Source organism: Panthera tigris, chromosome C2 (genome assembly GCF_018350195.1).
Source record: "Panthera tigris isolate Pti1 chromosome C2, P.tigris_Pti1_mat1.1, whole genome shotgun sequence".
NCBI lineage: Eukaryota > Metazoa > Chordata > Mammalia > Carnivora > Felidae > Panthera > Panthera tigris.
The window spans coordinates 97,101,302-97,124,210 of NC_056668.1; the positions used below are offsets into that span (position 1 = coordinate 97,101,302).

Sequence of the window (22,909 nt, forward strand, 5' to 3'; positions counted from 1 at the left end):
AACTAAACTCACTTTTCCCCTGATTTTGTCGGTATAGTTGAAATAGGTTTATAGATGTCCCTTTCATCTGTGTGCTTTGACTATAGGATGTGAATCAGAAAAAGATTTTCAAAGGGGAAATTAACAAGAATGGGTATTTCATTTACAATTTGTGTCTCAAGTACATTATCAAGCAGGAATTTTCTTTTCTTTCTTTTCTTTCTTTTCTTCTTTCTTTCTCAATCCAAACTGTATTTTTTTTTCACAATTTCATCTCCATTCTGGCTGGCAATTGAATCTTTCATAGATATCAAAGACATCATAGGATGAGTATAAAGAGCTTCTACTGGATCTTTAACCTGGAGTTTTTATTTCCAATGAGTCCAGTGTATTATTTTACTTCAAATCTGAATCAGAAATAGGCTAGATGGAATTGTGTCATGAAAATGAAGATGATTTTTTTTCAAAAGAGCAGAAGATTCTTATGAGAGTTGCCATTTAATGCCAGGGGTTTATTCTGATGTGCTTTTTATAGGTATAGATCTGGAAAATAGACTGTAATATTAGCAACTGTGTTGTGCCTATTGTGAGGATTTTTCACCTAATTTCTTTAAACGTAGAAATAAAAGCGATTACCCTTACCCATTTATTAGGATTACAGTGACATCTTGTGGCATATCATTTTCCCTTTTAAAACTTGCTCAGGTAAATGACACTTTAGTTCTTGCTGAAAAATTTTAGCTTTATGAATGTAATTTATATCGGTGAAAAAATTCAGAAGCAACTACTTGAAGTAGAAACCAGATGAACTTCATTTGGTTCAAATAAATATTTTTGAATAACTTCAATTGGAAAGATATTTTATTTCAAAAATCAAGAGCTAGCATTTCTTTTTAAACTTTCTTCCACTGGCGTCATTTTGACATAGGAAATGCTCTAGAAATTGGCTTCCACTTAATCCTTGTAAAGACAATGAAATTAAAAATTAAAAGTCTGCTGTTAAGGAAGTGTTGTGTGTTCATAACTTCTGTGAATTGTTAGACTAGCTAATTAAAACAATCTTATTGGAGAAAAGGATGTTATTGAAACAAAAAGAAATTTCAGGGCGAAATGCAGCCTCTGCACTTTAAATCTGATCATTAGTAGCCTCCTCATGGACTGCCTCTAATTAGCATGTGCAGTATGTAAAGTGAGAATGTTATTAAGCTATATTGAGATGTAATTTTTTAAAAAGACAAAGTGGATTCAATAGCCCCAGCCCTTCCCCTGCCCTCATCACACAGATACATTTCAGTCATTTATGTTCACCTCCCTGTGATGAATGCCAGAAACAAGCTTCTTTCAGATATTTTTTTAATGACCAAGTTTAGTCCACTTCAGGTACTGTAGAATCATTTTGCTGGAAGTAGTTACTGTGTGCAGGTAGTTTGGGAACATTTGCTTTTTTACTCCCCTCTTGCTTTCCCCCGCCCCTCCTTTTGAATTTGAACTTCTCCTCCATCTCCTTTTGAATTTGAACTGCTAAGCAATCCCTAACAGCCAGTGAAGGCAAACTACTGAAAATTATAGGTGACATGTACTTTACGTACTTTAATAAATGTGATTCCTTCACAAGTCTTGATGTGAATAATATGCAGTTTTATCCAATTCGAGACATAAGCTGTAAGACACTCCTTTGTTTTAGGTACTAAGAAAGAAAAATCACTCAGTTAAACTGTGACACATTGAATAGGATAAACATTTATTTTCAACTCATTCAAAACAGTAAGTATGCCTTGTGGACTTATTTAAATGAGTTTTCTCATATGTCATCATTATGTACATTTTTAAATGAAAATATGCAAAATACAACGTTTCTAAAACAGAGTCCAGGGGAGCCTGGGTGGCTCAGTTGGTTGAGCGACTGACTTCGGCTCAGGTCATGATCTCGCGGTTTGTGAGTTCGAGCCCCGCGTGGGGCTCTGTGCTGACAGCTCAGAGCCTGGAGCCTGCTTCGGATTCTGTGCCTCCCCCTCTCTCTGCCCCTCCCCTGCTCATGCTCTGTCTCTCTGTCTCTCTCTCTCTCTCAATAATAAACGTTAAAATTTTTTTTTAAATAAATAAAAACTGTAAAAAAATAGAGTCCAGATCCAAGTCACTTTCTGTGCAGCGCTTGATGTCCATGTTTGCCCACACTGCTGTCCTTTGTGCCCCCGAGATCATTGGTGACACACAGTCCTGCCCAGACTGCCATTTTTGTCTCTAGAACTTTCTTCTAAGCTGTTGACAACTATTCTGTAAACTTTGAATCTTACAGAAAAAAAAAGAACCAATGCAAGGTTTTTAGGTGATAATCAGGATTTGCAATGCTTCCTCAAATAGTCATTATGACTTGTTCTCAAATAGTTTGTTGACAGACAGTCATCATCAACAAGATTACTGCATGCACAAGCAATGTCATGTCACAGCTGCCACCTCTACTGGCAAGTGTGAGACCCTATGAATCACTCCATTTTCATAAATGTGCAAACGTGAGAAATGATGTGCCTTAGATGGTCTGCAATATGATGATATTAATGCTAATAGCTAGCCTTTGATGAGTGACTACTATTTAATATTTAACATAATCCTATGAAGTAAATGTTATTATTTGAATATATAGATTACACAACTTGTTCTAGGGACAGGCATCTAGTAAGTGGCAGATCTCGTGTTTAAACTTGGTTCTCTCCCATATCACAGCCTGTGTTTTTTTCCACAGCAGTTTGGTTATAAATATTTAAGCAGAAAATACCAGAAGAGCGGGTCACTCAATCATATGGAAAAAAGATAATCTCTCCATCAGTAATTTTCTTTGAATAACAGACAGAGCACAGAGCCATTGTGTGGATAAATGTCAGATTTATGTATCCATGAATTATCACAAAACTTTCAAAAAAGGAGAGAGATGAAACACTGTCTCCTATTTGAGGAAGAGAAAAAAACTGCTATATCAGCTAGAAGCTGTGATGACTGCTGAAGAAACATTTTCTGGAACATGCCATATGTCACACATAACCACTTTATCTCTCCCCAGTTAAAGAAAAAACCCCTGCAATTTTCAAATAGAGGAAAAGTTCATCTATACTTAATGTATAATAAAAAGTGTATTTGGACAAAGGACAGTACATGTATTAACTGCACCGGTTTGATTTTCATTAATTAAACATCCTTTTCACAAATACGTGGATCTTTGTCTCACCAAAATCAGAACCTGATACGAACAAGATGATACTTTAAACCAAAGTAATTAATAAAAAACAAATAAACTGATTCTTCTGTGGGAATTTCTCTCCTTTTCTTCATAAGACACAGATCTTTTTTCCATGAGCTATTTTTACGTGCATATAGAGGCTTCAACATTCCCTCAAGAATAACTTTGTTGGCAGACACGAAACAAAGCGGCTGGGCTAAGCCTCAGATTCTCCATGTGTGCACTCTTAGAAGAAAGCACGCGGAAAGAGCTCTTGACATTGGTCTTGGCAATAATTTTTTGGTTGTGACACCAAAAACACAGGCGATAAAGGCAAAAGTGACATGTGGCACTCCATCAATTTAAAAAGCTTTAGCACAGCAAAAGAAATCATCAACAAAATGAAAAGACAACCTACAGAATGGGAGGAAATATATGCAAATCACATATATGATAAAATGTTAATCTCTAAAATATATATCTGAAGGAAACAGAATCAGTATCTTGAAGAGACACCTGTACTCCCATGTTTATTGCAGTATTATTCATAATAGCCAAATTATGGAAATGACCTGCGTCCATTGATGTATGAATAAAGAAAATGTAATATATATTTACCTTTGTAATTATGTATATACATACAAATATATGTATATATATCAAATGTGTATACACACACACACACACACACACACACACACACAAGAATATTGTTCAGCCATAAAAAAGCAGGAAATCCTGCCATTTGCAACAACATGGATAAATCTGCAGGACATTGTGCTAAGTGAAATAAGCCAAACAAAGACAAAGATTGTATGATTTCATTCATAATATGGAATCTTAAAAAAAAACAAAAACAAAGGAAAAGTGGAACTCATAGAAATAAAGTAGACTCGTCAGGGGCTGAGGGGTGGTGGTGGGAGAAATAGACGTTGGTCAAAGAAGCACAAGTTGTAATGTGAACAAGTTCTGGGATTCTGAGCTACAACATGGTGACTATAGTGTAGAATACTACATTGGGGGTACCTGAGTACCCCAGTTGGTTAAGCATCTGATTCTTGATTTTAGCTCAGGTCATGATCTCACAGTTCATGAAATCAAGCCACGCATAGGCTCTGTGCTGACAGTGTGGAGCCTGCTTGGGATTCTCTCTCTGTCTCCCTCTCTCTCTCTGCCCCTACCCCAGCTGTGTGTGTGCTCTCTCAAAATAAATAAATAAACTTTAAAAATAAAAAGAATACTATATTGTATGCTTGAAATTTGCTAAGAGAGTAAACCTCACCACACAAACACAAAGGTAGCTATGTGAGATAATGGATGTGTTAATCAATTTGATTGTGTTAATCATTTCACAATGTATATGTATGTGAAATTTCATTGTACTCTTTAAATAGACACAATTTTATTTGTCAATTATACCTCAATAAAGCTGGAAAGATTTAAAATAAAAGCAAAAGATATATAATTGTCGATTTCTTCCCAAAATATATAGTCAAAGAGAAAGAAGTTTCCATAAGCTGTGCACAGTGTGTGTGTGTGTGTGTGTGTGTGAGAGAGAGAGAGAGAGAGAGAGAGAAATTATACATTTTAAAGGAAATGGAACTGAACTATGAGATGTTACCTTTTCAACAGAAATGAAGATATTGAAGAAATTATAAACAAAGTCAAACAATAGGAAAAACTTGGTACTATCAAGTATTGTATTTTTTAAGAACTCCACAGACATGCTAATACCAAGGCAGAATCCATTTTCATTTAAGGGACATCTAAATTGTAATGAAATAGTTTAAGGTCAACATTCTGAATGGTAGAGTTTAATCTTATACCAGCTAATAAAAATTGCATTTGGGGCTTTATAACATTCTCATGCTTGTCTAATGATATTTACTCTTCCTTATAGATAACTCATTTAGTTGACTGATGGACTTACAGATATAGCAATAGATGTAATGCTTAACAAGTAGTGATACGGTAATAAAGAATATCACAAACTTAGAATATCAACACTGAATCAACATCAGTTAGCCCAATCTGTGTACATTATAAATGAAAACAAGAGCACTGTTTTACAATAACCTCAGCTTTATGAATAAACTATAAGCCTTCTGAAAACATAAGCTGTAAAAGATTCAGTGTTAAGCATTGTATCCTTGGGTATTCATAAATTTTTTGTGGGCACTGCCTATAAATGTCTCCATATTGTTAAAGAATATATTTCAAGTATTCTAATATGCAGAGGAGGCCTGCATTTTTCCATTGTATGTACATGAAAAAGAAGCTTTAGAGTAAAACCATTGTTTTCTTTTTGTATAAGTGCATTGCATTTTTAATGGAGACTACTATCTCTCCAAGCTGTATGAATATTACACAGTTTTTGTGTTTCCATATATAAAAGTACGAAACGTGCAAACCTTATGTTAAGTGGAGTTTTGATACCAATCTGAGTCCATGTACCAAAAGCAGTCACATCACCTGGGAGCTTGTCAGAAATGCAGACTGTCAGGTCACACCCCAGACCTTCTAAATGAGAATCTGCATTTTTAATAAGATCCCCAGGTTACTCCCTTACACATAAAGTTTGAAAAGCACTAATACTTTAGGATACTTAATTGATTGATCTAATTTTCTATAAATATACTGTATCTAAACAATTACTATGTAAGTATTCCATGTGTATCCTTTTTTTTTGGGGGGGGGGCGCAATATTTAAGATCTGGTGTATAACAAAATCGCCATGGGGAATCTGTTAAAAACAGATTTTCAAGTTTTTCCCCAGAGTTTAGAACTCGGTAGGTCTAGGGTCAAGCCTGGTTTCCCCAAACCATTACTTCCTTGAACAGAATTAAAGTTAATGATAATATCAATTCTTGTTGACGGCTCCAAATCATAGCAAAATACCTAACACACAAGTAAGTCGCATGCAAATTGTTTCTGTGAAGTTTGGAAACTGTTTAAGACTTTTTCTACAACCATTAATCACAGAATCAAAAATTTGGTGTTCCATTCATGGAACGTGCTGAAATCATCTCCGCCAGCTCCTTCCCCCACCCATCCAAGGAATACCATTATCTCAGTCAAAGGATAACTAAGTAATTTACTGGAGACATAAGAAGTGGGCATAGCCCCCACTGGAATCTTCTTGTACTAGAAAATAAGACCAATATATTCTGCTAATATATTCTGCTAAAATAAGGCCAATATATTCTGCTAAGTACCTACCATGACTCTCCAGAGGTCCCAAATACCAATGCATCCAAGAGCCATGAGAGAAACCCAGAATGTGATACCCCAATTATAGACATTCAAGTTCAAAACATAAAATCCTTCCACACAGAATAAACAAGAACATCTCTGTGGGCAGCATTCAGCCCTTGACCTACCAGTTTCCAGTATCTGTACTAGCATGGTTTTTCTAGTTAATTTTCTGGTGACCTGCCAAAGGGAACATTTTTATTATTAATGTGCTCATGTGGTTTATTTTGGGAACTTTGTTGAAATTTGGATGTGACTTGCAGCAGCAAAACATGGTGATATACCAGGTTTCTAATCTATATCAGGCCTATGAAGCCCAGTGGGTTTTTAAAGACATAGTAAATACACTATAGCTATAATCTGGGGTTTCAATAGTCCTATTTTTTTCCACCAAGTTTTGTCATAGAGCCTACAGAAGATATTCAGTTTATACTCTTTTATACTACACTATGCACCATCTTCAGAGAAATAACAATTAGAATTTTTGTGGAGAACCTGTCTTCATCTGACTTGTTATTGCTTATTATGGTGGTGCTAATTTACTTTGGCGCTTTGCTTTTGCATGATTATGAAAGATTTCAGATGTCCACAAAATCAGTTCCCAAGTTTTACCTAGAAGTATCCTTATACTACAATTTATAAAATGAAAACAGAGCTGTTCACATGATCAATATGTACTTTTATTTTAAATAACAGCACAACAAACACAGTGACACCACAGGACCATCACCTCAATGAGACTGATAACATTCCTTGACAAGTTGGTTTATAATTTACATACATTGTTTTTATCTGGAGCTATTTTTAAATAGTATCGTAAGATATACTGTAAAACACAAATCTTAACTGTACCAGTTGCACACATAATGTGTTTGGTTACTATTTTACATATGAAATGATTCAAAGTTCCTCAAAATCATGTCCACTGGTGTTCATTGTTTCAGGATGCATGACCCGGCCCATGAATAGGACTGTACCTGCATTGGGTTGGAAGTGAACAGAACAGGATGTGAACAAAAGAGTGGGATATTTACTTTCCTTCTTGCTTATAATTAGCAGTGTTCTCAAAATAAAAATATAAATAATTCTCTTTAAAAAAAATTGAACATGAGAAATTATCTGATACATAATGTGGTAAAAATGCTCTCAAGTTTTTAAAAATTATCTCTCTTTGGGGGCGCCTGGGTGGCTCAGCTGGTTAAGCGTCCGACTTCGGCTCAGGTCATGATCTCACGGTCCGTGGGTTCGAGCCCCGCGTCGGGCTCTGTGCTGACAGCTCAGAGCCTGGAGCCTGTTTCAGATTCTGTGTCTCCCTCTCTCTGTGACCCTCCCCCGTTCATGCTCTGTCTCTCTGTCTCAAAAATAATAAACGTTAAAAAAAAAAATTAAAAAAAAATTATCTCTCTTTGGCCTATAGATACAATTCAGTGCTCATAACAGACTTACCTGTTCTCCTGTTCCTGATAAGAAAGAAAAATGGATGGTCGACAATAACTTGAGGATACAGCACAGCCATCCTACTAATTGCAATCATTCCTACAGCGCAGGGAGAAAGTAATTACATGTCTGTGGATGTGCAGAGACTAATGAGTAATTTCTCCAAACCATCTATGTTTAATGCAAAGGCAACAATTTACAGGAAAACAAGATTTTAAAGACTTAGAGTAAAAATTGTAAAGGTGCTAACATTTCTATTTGATCTTTAAACACACCATACACACACATACAGTTTCCTATCTCCACTCCACCAAAATACCAGAAAAAGTTATTCTGCCTGTTATTCTGTTTCAGATGAATACACATAGCTTTATTAAAATGACCTTTGAATTAAGGAAAGGGGGAGAATTAACAAACACCCCAGACAAAAAAACCAAGTTTCTTTATATCCTCGAATCATTATTTCTTTTGTCTAAAATGGGGATTTTCACGTGGGAAGTCATCAGGCTTTTAGTAACTGGCTAGAACGGCAGTGATTAAATGGAATATACAGCAGGAAGGGAGGCATGATGTTTCCTACAGCTGGGAAACCGAATTCCCCTGAGATCCTTATTATGGGATAACCGCATTATACTTGCTACAGGGTGATTGGTTGTCAGGAAAAGGTCAAGATCAAACTGTGTAAGATCTTAAGCTTTCTTGATGCCTAAGACTACCGTGTTTCTATTTCTTCCTGAAAACAGTTTTAACTGGTGATATCCTTTTAGTGGACAAATTTATGGAGAAGTTAAAAATGATATATTACATTTTGCCAAAGGAAGGCAAAATCCTACTAAAATTTGCACATAGCTATTGAACATGAGATTGAAACAAATCCAAAACCAAAAAAACAAAAACAAAAACAAATGGGAAAAAATTCAATGGAGAAATCATTCTCATTCAACTAGGGAAATCAGAACACTGAAAACAATCAAGGACATTGAACATTTCGCTGTGAACACATGATGTAGGTCTACATTTTCAAATTATTTATATAAAAGTATTTTATTAACATCATTGAGTTACAATTATTTAAAATAATTTATTACACCTTGTTTATGGATGTGCTTTTAAAAAATCAAGACTGTTGACAAAATGAAGAACTAGTTTCCACAAATGATTAGGTGGGAAGAAAAGTGTTTAAATGGGCAGCAAGAAAGTATTTAAAATATCAAAAGAGGCAGCACAGCAGGGAAATGTCTTTTACAGAGCTGTCAATGTCCCCCTGCCTCTCCTTAGAGGTGGGAGTTCTCCAGTATCAGGGCAATGGAGGACGTGTGTACTTCATACTCTGTTTCGAAAACTCAGCATTAGCTTGACTTCTGAGTTAAAGCAGAGTCAGTTTTTTTTTTAGCTTGGGTCTAAAAATGACCCCCACCCCCTACCCAAGATGATTTTAAAAATACACATCTAAAAAAGACAAGAAGATTTTAGAAAACTCTATCTTGGCACCTGAGGCAGCAGCAGCTTCTGAGCCTTCTTCATTAACCTCTATGAAGGACTTGTGAATTGCTTTGGAAAGAAAAATCTCTTTGTTATCTGCAAAACAAAAAACAAAAAACCAAAAAAAAAAAAAAAGAGAGAGAAGAGAAGCATTTCTTCAGTGTCAGAAAGAGGGAAGCATCTTACCCTTTATTTAAACAGATTTGGGAAATATAAGTGACTTAAGATACTGATGTAAAACATAAGAGATCATGTTGTAAGATTATATTATGATTTCAGAGAAGCCTTTTCAGATTTGTCCTTATTTTATATTCTCTTGTTCGTGCTTCCCTTCATTTATTTGTATTGGTAATTTTCCCAATGTTTATGTCTTATATTGCCAGAGGAAGCAGGAATGTGGCTCTGTTTTTAATAGCAACTTCAAATTAGTTCATAATTCAAGATAAAACATCTCACACATTACACTCTAATCTGAAATTTTAAAGCACAAAATGAAAACAGGTAGAAATCCAGATATAGCCAGAATAATAAATGTTTAAAAATCTAATCTCTAATTATGGTGATAATAGAAATATCCTTGGCAAAGAAAAGCAAAATTGACTTCTAGATTGTACAAACATGAATATGTAAAAAAGTTACTTCCCATTCCAGTTAATTGGTTTATCTGAGGATTCACAAACATGCTTTATCCTAAAGTCAGAGGAAATAACACATTTTCATCATTAAGAGGACTGTTTTTCCCTTTAGGTTGTATTTCTAGTTATGCTTACTTTTAAATTAATGGCTGTTATGCGCTCAGTTGTGTTCTCTCAAAATTCATCTGTTGAAGTTCTAGCCCCTAAGACTTCAGACTATGAGTGTATTTAGAGATGGAGTCTTAAATGAAAATGAGTTTATTAGGGTGGGCCCTAATCCAATATGACTTATGTCCTTGTAAGAAGAGGAAATTTGGACACAGATAGAAAAGACCATGCATGATGGCTAATTTTATGTGTCAACTCAGCTGGGCCAAGGTATTGGGTCAAACATTATTCTGGATGTTTCTGTACAGATGTGGGGTTTTGTTTTGTTTTGTTTTTTGTGGATGAGATTAACATTTGAATTGGTGGACTTTGAGTAAAGCAGGTTGTCCTTGTGATGTGGGTGGCCTCTTCCAATCAGCTGAAGGCTTTAGAAGAACAAAGATGAAGTCTTGGGACTTTTCGCTGAATCTCTAGCCTGCCAGTCCACCCTGAAGATTTTAAATTTCCAAAGTCACCACAAGTATACAAGCCAATTCCTTAGTAAATCTCTCAGTTTCTGTCTCTTTCTCTGTATAGATACAGATAGTTCTCTCTCTCCAAACACACACACACACACACACACACACACACACATCCTGTTAGTCCTATTTATCTGGAGAACATTAATACAATATGAGAAGACAGCCACCTATAACCCAAGGAGAGAGGCCTGAGAAGAAACCAACCCTGAAGACATCTTGATCTCAGATGTCCAGCCTCCAGAACTGTGAGAACACAAAGGTCTGTTTGAACCCACGCAGTCTGTGGGACTTTGTTATGGCAGTCCCAGCTTTCAGACTTGGGTTTCCAACTTTTGTCCCCAAAGTTAAAACAAAATGAACGAAAGATAGCTCAAATACGTAAAAAGAAAAGTAGCATCAGGAAGCAAGATAAAAGATTACTCAAGTTTCTGCCACCCCCCTCACCCCCTTTTTCCATTCTGGGAGGTCTAATTCAAATTTAAGATAACCTTGTTGCTGATGCAGTAAAAGCACAGTGGATTTCCCATTAAGCTGTTTAGTAAGACTTTGTAAGTGACCAAGTCCTACCTACAACAGACATTTTCCTTTCTAGTTTTCAAAAACCCATAATTATCTTACACTGATAGGGAATAATGTTCAACAATATTTTTGGTACATCTTTCACACAGCACCTGCTTATTTTGAATCAGCCCCAAGACAACTGAGTGCCAACTCTGAATATATTTTTAATAGGGATATTACTTCCTCAGCTCATATTTAGTATTAAGATATAAACACTGCATTATGAAATAGTCTCACATATTATGATATTTTCTCCTAGAATGCACTTGATAACTAGAAGAAAAATAAAAAGCAATAGACTTTTACATTAAACAATTAAGTATAATTAGCTCCCTCAAATCCAGAAGACTCATTTTTTTCCACAACAAATAGAAAGAACAATACAAACTGCATTAAGCAACTAGTCAGATATATTTAGCTGACAAAACAAATACATGAATTCCAAGAGAGTAAAACATATTAACTATTTACTAGTTAACTGATGCTATATTATTTTCAGATTCTGCTGCCCATTTTCTTCAGTTTGCCAGTTAAGGTAGGGTCATGCATCAAGAGGCGGTATGATGGCCCTGGATGTAAAAGTGAGACAACGTAGTTCCTAAAGGGTAATGGGTGTTCACACTGCCAGCTAAGCCCTCTTTAAATATTCGGAGGGGCATTTTCAACGACACCAAATGATACGGTAGCCGCATCAATTTGCACAGAGGAAACTGCCTCCTAGCTCTTGAGTCTGATCTGTTGACTGTACTAGACACCTTGAAAGAAGGAATTTCATCCCTTTCACTCTGGTTTCTGCCACAAGGGTCTTCTCCTCCAGTCACCTAACCTCTTATATGCCCTCATTTACCCACACAGAATGGTAGGGAGATGGAGAGGAGGGATACTACAAGGCACCATGGCAGAAAGATCAAGAAGGCAAGGATGCTGAGGGTTCTTCCTACAGAGTGAGTTACTTAAAAGATAATGAAGTGGACAAACCTTTAACAAGATTCACAAAGAAGAGAAATTACCCCCAATGAACAATATTACGGCAAAAAAGAACATGTCCTAAGATAGAGAAGAGAATTTTTAAAAATCACAAAAAATACTTGGTACAATTTTCTGCAGATAAATGTGAATCAACTTTATGAGGTGTAATTTATTTACCATGAACTATATATATTAACAACACAATAATTACAATACAGGAAAACAAAGATATATTTTACAAAACAACACCACATTTGGTAAGTTTTGATATATCTTTGAACCTCTCTCCACAAATAAGATACAGAATATTTCTATCTCCCCTAAAAGACTCTTGTGCTTCTATATGCAGATAGTTTTGAAAATAAAGAGACTTGTCAGCAACTGGACAATTTTATAGGAATATATAAATTATAAAACTGAACAAAGAAAAAAATAGAATATCTGAATAATCCAGTAACCATTAAAATAGTTGAATAAGTAGACAAAAATTTCTCCCTCCTCAAAATTAAAGACTCCAAGCCTGGATGGTTTTCTAAGTGATTTAACCAATCCTCCAAAGAACAGATAGGCTTCTCTCTTATAAAACCATTTGAAACTCTAGAAAGAGAATAAAAGCAATCTAAGTCATCTATGGATAGTTTTACCTTGAGATAAAAATTGACCCAGGGCAGGCTAAGGAAAGAAAATCATAGGCCAAACTCACCTGTTAACATAGAGGTAAACGTTTTTTTGCTTGTTTGTTTTTTTAATCAGAACATTAAACCCAGCAACATATGCAAATACTTTTTTCAAATGAGGTTTCAAGGGATGTCCTAGTGTGTAATGACACAGTGGTTGAGAACTGCCCTAACTGACCCCATTTCACATTAGGGCTTCCTCCAGGATGATCTTATCAAATAGAAACCAGTTTATGCCACTACTACCCGACTGAAAACCCTTTCTCCCCACTCCTGCTGGCTCTGCCTCCCGCCTTGCCTTTGGCATATTGTGTACCCACGAACCTCGGGGTGCAATATGGGGGTCTCCAGGAGATTGCCTTTGTGCCGTTCATTTAGCATGCTTCTCGCCATGCTCTGTGCTCCAGATTATTTGCATAGCGATAATCTAAACATACCATACTTGATCCCTTCTGTGTCTTTGTTTCCCCAGAAACTCCCTTACCCCTGTATAGTCAGATACCTAATCTACTTCTAAAGCTCAGCTTTGAGCCCTGTTGGGCTTTTCTGCTCTCCTCTGACTGCTATTCATCACTAAGGTAGAACTAACCACTCTTTCCCACTGAACCCAGCGTCTTATTCTACTGAAGCCTTTATATTTGCAATATTTCTCTCTTCCTGAACTGTCAAATCCCTTAAGGCAAGGATTGTGTCATTGCTCTTGATGTCCCTGGCTTCTGACGTTTCGTGGGCCTAGTGACTGAACTAACGTTAAGAAAAGAGAGTTTCCTGGTAATGTGTGAGTTTCCAGTACTTAACCTAGCACGAACAGGAATTTAGTAATCGTTGAATGAAAGGGACTAGCTATTTCCTACTATAATAAGACTTTGGATACGTCACTCTATGGCCGTCATGGCCACAATTCTGTTCACAAGCATGGCTATAAAGTTTATTCTTGTAATAGATAAAACATATGACATTCATCCAAAGTGGATGCTCTAAGAAAATTGATGGACAACAGCACTAGACAGGGAGAGAATGCAAGGACCACACGCAGACTAAAAACTTAAAAATCCAGTCGTGGAGAAGGAGCTAAGGGAACGGGATCCAACAGGCCGGTGGCCTCATATATATTTCAAAGACAGCAAAATAAAGATTGAATCCAATGTTCCAACTCCAACGGACAGCAAATGTCTGCAGATGTACGTGAGACCTCAGGACACTTAACTTTCAGAAACACACTGCCCCATGAGATATACCAGTGGGAGAAAAAGTAACAGATAAATCACAGCACAAATAGCGGGGGGAAAAATAAAATGAAACTTTCTTCTCTCGGGACACACTGCAAGCAGTCACCTTAAAATATAAGCCGAAAGTGGTTTCAACAAGAATGGGACTTGCCACCACCCAGTCTGGTCATGCAGGCACCTACTAGGCAAGTTCATGGCTTCTTATGCTTGCCTCCAATATTGCTCATCCTCATGTAATTAGGCGTCAATCAAGGCCGTCTTTCTCGCTAGGCCATACGCCATACACCTATTCCTTCAGGGCCTAGACCTCGCTGTCCAATTTATCTCCTACTTGCCATGCTTTGCACACTGCCAGGCACCAAGTAGGCACTCGGATATTTGGTGAATCAAAATGTGAGGGGGATTAAGGAGATTTACACTGATGAGCCCGTCTTACTGACTAGAGAAAAGTCCACTGTTCTCCAGAAAAGGAAAATAAATAAATCAAAGGCAAACAAAGCTACACGCAAAAAAACATTGCGTATGCTGGCCCCAAGCAGTCCTCCCCTTCTGGCCGCAGCAGACATTGCTGCCAAATAACTAGTCCTGCTTTCCTCTGGGCAGCGTGGAGCCGGGCTTTTCACAAAGGAGAAGATGGGAAAGGGGCCAGCAAGCCCTAGGTTTACCAGAGAAAAGCTGGGCAATAATTCAAGCTCTTCTGCAGAAAGCAGGGCAAAATACTAAGGCATTCATTCAGTCACTGAGCAAATATTTATCAAGTACTCTGTTCATAGGAGATATTGTGCAGGAAACCAAAGCTCTAAGTATCTGTGATTAACATAATGTTGGCAGGATGGCCATCATGCGAGTGGATGCCACTAGCTCCCTTGTGGCACTGTTCCTAAACACAGCCAATTTAAATAGCTTTCTGCGTCACCAAGGACATGCTTAAAATAACAAAATGAAGAGCGTTCCATAACAGAACCCGAGAATATCAAAAGCGTCTCTGTACTTCAGTCGCTAAAATATTTTTAGCTTCAGCCCCACCTATGAACTTTAGAAAGGTTCGTAGAATTTGAGTTCCTCCAAGGTAGGAAGAGTGTTTGTTTTTCTGGAGAAATTTTGTTATAGACCAGCAAATATTCATTCATCTGTCCATTCGTTCGTTCATTCAGGTACTAAGCACCTCCCATGTGCCATTGTGGATACGCTGGATATACTATAGTAAACTAAAAAGTTCCTTCCTAATGGGAGGAAAGCAGACATGAAATAACAATGACAATAAAAAAGCAAATCAATAAATGGCCACAATTTCAGGGTGTGGTGAGTGTTCCTAAGAAACAGGATGAGGTGAAGTGTTGGCTGGTGATGGGGGCAGGCAAGGGGAGCTACTTGACTCAAGGTGTTGGGAAAGGCCATCTGAGAAGGTGGATTTGACTGAGACCTAACGTATACAAAGGAGCCTGCCACGGGAACACCTGAAGGCAGTTTTTGGCCGAGGGAAAAGCTAGTGCAGAGGCAGATAGGAGCCAGGTGTGTTCAAGGACCCAAAAGAAGGCCTGTGTGGCTGGAGCACAGAGAGTGAGGAGGGCCAGACGTTTGTGAGAAGCCTCTACACCTGGAGTGAGGCGGACCCATCACCACTTCCTACCCAGCCAGCATCTGTCCTGCTCTCCACACAGGGCTGGGCTCTGAGGACAGAAAGTCATCTATGCCACAGTCCTTGCTTCTGAGGAGCTCCGAGGACAGAGACAGGTATGTGAACAGACAATCTAAGGAAAAGGTAGAACCTGTGATAGCACATTGCACGATGACAGGCCAGATGAGGGAAAGTGAACCATTTGGAAGGGAGAGACGTCAGGGAAAGCTTCTTGGAGGCGGTGCCATTTGGGCTGGTTCTTGAAGGTAACCAGAAAAGAGCCAGAGAATGGGGCAAGGACATCCCTAGCAGAGGATTATATCGCAAATGAGACAAGCCTCGGCAAAGACTTGAAGTCCAATTGGATCCTAGGCAATGAGGAGGCGGGGCATGGCAGGGGATGCGCCTGATTTTAAGAGCTTGAACCACGAGTCTGGAGAGCCTGGGCTTCATCCAGAAGTAACAGGGCACTACTGCTTTGATTCTAGGAGATAATCTGCGGCAGGAGCTGTAAAGCGTGAATCAGATGAGCAAACAGCTACGGGCAGAAGTTCAAGTTCGCTAGCTGTTACAACAGTCCAGGCAAAAAAGTAGGAGGCAGAGTGGAGGTAGGGCACTGGAAGACAGTTGCAGCCCTCTGGCTTACAGGTGCAAGGAGAAGAAGAACAAACAAGGGCAGGATGTAAGAGTCAGTCCCGCATAAATCTCAGCACTTGAGTCTGACCGGAATGTGGCTTTTGCTGTGTCTTCTTAATTCCTTTACTTTATTGGCTCCTTTATTAAAGCTCGTACTTTGTGCTGAAGGATTTAGTACTCTCTTTCTCCTTCCCCTTCCACCTTCCAAGAGGATTATCTATTAATCCAAATGCTGACAGTCATTCATTTCCATTACAAAAATAGCCCTACTCTATAACAGGATCCTCACTGCCACTAGATGAGCTTTTTAAATCGAGCCTGAGAAGAAAATGATTCTCAGCACTCTCTAGATTCCATGTTTATTGTATGAGTCTTTACTGTGTTTTATGTTAATGGAGTTTAGCGTCAAAAGCAATGGACATCAAATTGAGATTAAAAAAAAAATAAGCACAGTAAATACACAGCATTTCATCTTATTCATTTCTTCTTTCAGTGAGTACTAGCCAGAAACACAGAACTGCGTGCTTCCTAAACACACATAAGGATCAATTTGGAGAGGCAGAGGATATCCAATGCATAAGTAATGATAATCTGAGATCGGGTATGTTATGCAGCATAAGGAAAAGTGCAGAATACTGTAGAATTTATGAAGGGGCAATTACTTCTGGTTGGTGCAATCACGTGGCTTGATGAAGCTGGCGATATCGAAGCTGAAGATCCGTTCAAGATCTATTTCAGGTGGGAGAGACATTACAGTGATGGGGCCCTGGGGAGATGTGAGGTGCAGAGCCAGCGGTCAGTTTGGCTGGCGAAAGCTGTATGTAAGGACTCCATCGGAGTTAAGGTTGGAGGGAGCTGAGGTCTGAATGCCCTGCCAAGCAGCGGACAGTGCACTGCAGACTGAACAAGGAAGGCTCCGAACAGCAGCTGAGATGATCTGAGAGCGGGCTTTAAGGTGATTAATCCTGGCAGTGGTAGATAAAACAGATTAGACGGAAGAGAGATTGTAAACCGTTTAGGAGGCTATTGAAATAGTCTGGGGCAGTGGTCATGAGAGTCTGAAATAAAGGTGGATGCCATGGAATAGAAAATGAAAGAGTGGATTCAAGAGGTCTTAGCAAAGGACTCTCAAGTCACTGCGTCTTTCCAGAAGCAAGAGAATGTGGAGCAGGGGTTTTTGTTTTGTTCTTGTTTTTGTTTTTTTGTTCCACTGCTAAATCATATTTGCTATCTTTAAAGAAAGATACAATTTCATTGCATAATTTAAGAATTGGTAGTATCACAATAGTACTGAATTGTTTTCTGGGTGCTTTTGAACTTACGAATTCTACTAATAATGCTATTTTTAAAAGTTTTTCCCAGTTTTCAATATAGCATTTTAATTGAAGATGTTGTGCATACACAAGGAAAAATCCTAAACGGTATACAGTGGTACATGAAACAACATCTCCTTTTTCATCTAACAGCCTCTGTCCTGTATTCCAGAGGTAACCACTGCTATCATCTTCTAAGACATTATTAAAAAATGTTCAATGCATTTAAAAACTGAAATACATACCTATATTCTCCTCCTCCATTTTTTTTTTAAATTATTATTTTAGAGGGAATGCACACACATAAGAGTGAGAGCAGGAGAGAGGGGCCGAGGGAGAGAGAGCCTGATGCAGGGCTTGATCCCATGACCCCAGCACCTTGACCTGAGCCAAAAATCAAGAGATGGTCACTCAACCATCTGAGCCACCCAGGCACCCCATCCTCCTCCATCTTTTGAACCAATGTGCTCCCAGTCTGCCCATTGACTTTCTTTTCCCTCTCTGCTTTCCCAGTGCTTTCTCTGCTATGGGGTTTCTTGACATTTGGGACTGGATTATTCTTTGTTGTGGGTCCGTCCTGTGCAGCATAGATCACTGGGATGTAGATGCATCCCTGGCCATCTATTGGATAGATGCCAATAGCACTCCCCAGGTGTAACAATCCACAAGGTCTCCGGTTATCGCCAAATGTTCCCTGGGGGACAGAATTGTCCTGGCTGAGAACCAGTGCTCCAATAAAGCATTTCTACCACTCTTCCTTTTATTAAATCCACTCTTTATGTCTTTCTCCCCACAAGTCTGCATCCATCTTCAGAGTAGGTATATCTTAATCATTGTTTCATTTTTATGACATAGTACCGTGCTCACACCATCTACCTCACAAAGAGTTATTAAATGAAATGAATAGACATGGCATTGAATGTAATTAATGTTGTATATCTTAAACACCATGAAATTCTCACCATGAAATTCATTAAGGCAGAAAGTAATAATCAAATACACATTAATAATTTTCCTGGGTACTTGCAGGGGTTGCTGTCACAGACACTTTAATTTTTTTTTTTTTTTTAATTTGAGAGAGAGAGAGAGAGCATGTGCACATGCGCGATAGTGGGGAAGGGGCAGAGGGAGAAGGAAAGAGAATCTCAAGCAGACTCCATGCCCAGCAGGGAGCCTGACATGGGGCTCCATTTCACCAATCACAAGATCACAACCTGAGCCAAAACCAAGTGTCAGACGCTCAACCAACTGAGCCACCCAGGTGCCCTGTCATAGACACTTTAATCGTCAGGGTTTTCATGTCATTTGGAGAGGAAGAAAACTGGACACCTGAAAAGGACACCAACCATGTAGGGCAAAGCATATGGCGCCTAAGTGAACAAAGCAGGGAATAAACACTATCAAATTCAGTAAAAGCAGAGGGACAAGTTTTATAGTTGTGTCAGTAAATAGTTTTTGAAAGAATGATTCATAAATTAATGTGGATGTGTGTGAGAAAGAGAATGAGAGAGAGGGAGAGGGAGAGAAAGAGAAAGGATATATTGGTTGGGGTGGGTTGACATGCTGAGTCTACCAAGGTTCTGGCAAAACTAAGGAGTTAAGAATAAAGAGTTCCCACTGAAAGCTTGAGAAGTTGACTTTAGACCTTTCATCACATTATCCTGAAGACTCGAACGGGGTAGTGTTTGAGGATGGCCAATCCTGGATTTCTTACTGATGTTTTAAGGAGTTAAATGTTCCGAGAAATGTAATATGTAAGGTGGCCCTGAAGAAACCTCTTCTCTCCTTCCCTCCCTTGTTTTATCCTTTAGTGGACATCTGCTGTGTGCCAACTGTGTGTCAGCCATGTGCCAGGTAGTGGGAATGCAGCCTCTGTACTCTGAGAAGGGTTAAATTCTGACTGAGGTTTGGTCAAATGAACAGAGACTTCACATAGAGACTATGTGAACTCCGAGAGATCCGAGTGTGATTTCAAATTTCTGAACCATCTGCATTCATAATACATATTTATTCTCTATTGTCTCTGTACATACTAAAGGCAATTAAATATTACATCATAAACCTCCCAGATTTGCCAACATTTTAAGCTACACTGACCACAATAATTGATTTGCCACTGCAGTGCTACTCCCTCAGGACTGAGAAGCAGCAGATACTCTTATGTGTGTGAAGTAACTGCCTCGATGTTTGGGTGAGACAGTGAGGAATCTCTAATAAAACAGAAAATAGAGCCACGGTAGGAAAGTGGAATGTAATTATCCAGCTGGAATTTGGCCAGTGTGGTATACAGATTCTCTCAATTCCTAAGGAAGGGAGCATAAGAAGTTTAAATGATACTATGCTTGAGCCACAGATATATTTCTGACTCAAGCACAAAAGTGTCCATTAGCTTGTAAGTCTCCCCCAGTCCTACTTCATTCACAATCCCACTGAAGAGTTCAGAGCCCTAGGAGTGTGAATGTAAGCCAAGAAAACCTTTACTCAGGCAAAATTCACATTTCTCTGATGTGGACAGGAACATTTATACAGTAGACACCTAGAAAAGCTCTACTGGTGTTTTGAGATGTAGGCTCTCTAATCGGGTAGAAGTTGTGGTATCAGATACGTCAACATCATCTCATTGCTGAGTGCTGCTTAGAAAACAATCCGTCCAATTCTAAATCTGGGAGGCAAGGCCTTTTTGACTATAAACTCTTTGAGAATTTCCTGAAATCTATGAACCTATCTCCACTCTCTCTTTTTCTGCATGTGTGTGTGTGTGTGTGTGTGTGTGTGTGTACACACTTATATGCAATTTCAGGGGTAGAGGCATCCACTTCACTGAATTCAATCCATGGATCCTCATACTCCTCATAGAAGCTGTTATTTGGTCGGCTTGATTTTCTATAGGATGCTACTTCAGGAGAGGAAAACTAAATTCTCTCCTGAACACATAAACTGCTAAGGAAACTTCTATTGCCCTCAGCTCTCTCTGGTTGGAGAATTGGGTCCAATAGATTGCATATAAAGAGGACTTACACACTGAGGTTTTTTGTTTTGTTTTTTTTTAATCTTGATTATGTCCCTATCTATCTCTATCTATCTATCTATCTATCTATCTATCTATCTATCTATGATAGTTTCCATATTCCACAGAAATGATAGAACAACGTTATACAAGCTAAGTCTTAAACTCACAGGTACCTTATTTCAATGATAAGTGTCTTGGGGTTAGCTGCTTAAAATATCTCCAAAAGGATTTTACATGTTCTAAGTACTTAATGTTGCTAATATGTTAATGATTTTTACCTTGAACAAATTAGGGCATCTGAATCAAATAATTCAACTGGGTCTTCCCCCACCTTGGGATATTTAAAATAAATTACCCGATATGCCAGGTATATTTTGAAGCTACTACAAAACCACTGGTTTCTTATTGAAGACTAAAGATAATCTTTACATCATCTCACTAGGTATTCTTTTAAAAAGCGTTGGGGCCCCTGGGTGGCTCAGTTGGTTAAGCGTCCGACTTCAGCTCAGGTCATGTTCTCACGGTTTGTGGGTTTGAGCCCCACATCAGGCTCGGTGCCGACAGCTCAGAGCCTGCAGCCAGCTTCAGATTCTGCGTCTCCCTCTCTCTCTGTTCCTCCCCCATTCATGCTCTGTCTCTCAAAAAAAAATAAACACTAAAAACAATTTTTTAAAGTGTTTAGTTCTTGTTTAGTTCTTACAGCAGGCATGGGTTTGTCCTTTCTTCCTTCTTTCTTTTCTATATAATTTACTGTAACCGAACATATTGAGATACTAAATCACCATGTTTATTGATTATCTACTCTACAGGGCATTGTGACAGGTAGGATGGGGAATTTAAAGATATATAAGACAGGTCTTCTGGAGAATATCCATTATTGAAGATAAGACATGGACCAGAATAATATAAACAATGTTATGACCATGATTTATAATTTGGGGTATCGAAGGTAAATGTATTCGTTACATTTGGCAAACGATAACTTTATTTTACTTCAGAACTCCATAGTAAATGGAGGGTTCAACATCATCACTTTTCAAAGCTTTTATGAAATAATGACATTTAAAAAAAATTGGTGTTTATTTCCTACCAGACAGAGCTGTCAAATTTGCATTTTTGATGAAAACCTCAGTTATTCCAAGGGCCTTCAAAACATCTTTTAAGTCAATTTCCTGTTCCACTGTGAACCTGGAGAACAAACACATAGGGGGAAAAGCATTTAGTTACAGCATTTTTAAAGTATTTAGTTACAGTATCCTGTTAACCTGGCACAAGAGCAAAATGTTAGATATGTTGATTTGAACAGCAAATTATGCTACAACTGGCTTTTGACTGCAAGTATTGACTGTGCTTCAGTCAAAATACTTTTAGGATTTGACTGTGCTTATAAAAAGAGGAGATGGCAAAAAGAATAATATATCAGAATGGTATTAAATTATTAAGTAGGAAAACTATTTGATGAGGACGGTAATAGATACGGTGGAATAAATGTTTTGAGATCAAGAATGTAAAACTTGTAAATGAGTAGCTTTCAAAATCCTTTGACCTAGTAATATATTTGACTTTTTTAAGCTGTCAATGGCTAACCAAACATTTGCCCAAGGCATTTGATTCTCTTTTTAGCGTCCTGCTCAATTCCCTGTGTGTGGAGACAGCCAATCGCAGTACAATGGATACATTTAGCATTTCAACTCCATACACTCAGAGAAAGGAAATATAAAAGCTATCGTGTTAAAAATATATATCCTCATGGTTATATTAACCTCTAGGACATAAGCCTGTTTTTCCTGGTAGCATCACAGAAAGACGTTCATCAATGAAAGTAAGCTAAATATTACATTTTAAAAACTATACACTTTTAAAATTATATTAGAGATTTTTTTAAGCAAAAGAATTTTAATCTTAATTTTTTGTCCTGATGGACTTTATGAATTCTTATACGTAGAAGTGCGTCACGTTTGCGAGAAGAAATAAAACATCTCTTAAAACTGAAATAAAAATGGGCACCGTGGTCATGAATAGAATATTAATTTAAAAAATGGTTTCCATAGAAAGTTTGATTGGTCCTAATGTGGAGTCTCTCCCCAAACGATGAAGTGTGTCACCCATCTTTCTAGCATAAAACAAGGAGAAAACGTGGCTGCATTAACACATGAATGCAGTTCTTGGAAAGCAAAGGTTTTTATTACTTTTTTAGAACAGGTGAAAACGACTAGTTAGAACCAAGCGTTTCTTTTTTTTCCAAGGTGTTGGCTCTTGATCAGTAAAGAT

At 38.0% G+C, this 22,909-nt stretch overlaps 1 protein-coding gene across 2 annotated transcripts in view; it reads right to left on the reverse strand.

Annotated features, from left to right (window-relative positions):
* Positions 1–7,104: 7,104 nt before the first annotated feature.
* SERPINI1 (serpin family I member 1) overlaps positions 7,105–22,909 on the reverse strand; it is a 71,631-nt gene continuing 55,826 nt past the window's right edge. For both annotated transcript variants that reach the window (XM_042998526.1, XM_007077058.3), the window contains exons 6-9: positions 21,729–21,826; positions 9,371–9,457; positions 7,889–7,978; positions 7,105–7,419 (exon numbers count right to left, since the gene is read on the reverse strand). In XM_042998526.1, the coding sequence (XP_042854460.1) occupies positions 7,343–7,419; positions 7,889–7,978; positions 9,371–9,457; positions 21,729–21,826 (352 nt within the window). In that variant the 3' untranslated portion in view covers positions 7,105–7,342. The remainder of the gene's footprint in view (positions 7,420–7,888; positions 7,979–9,370; positions 9,458–21,728; positions 21,827–22,909) is intronic.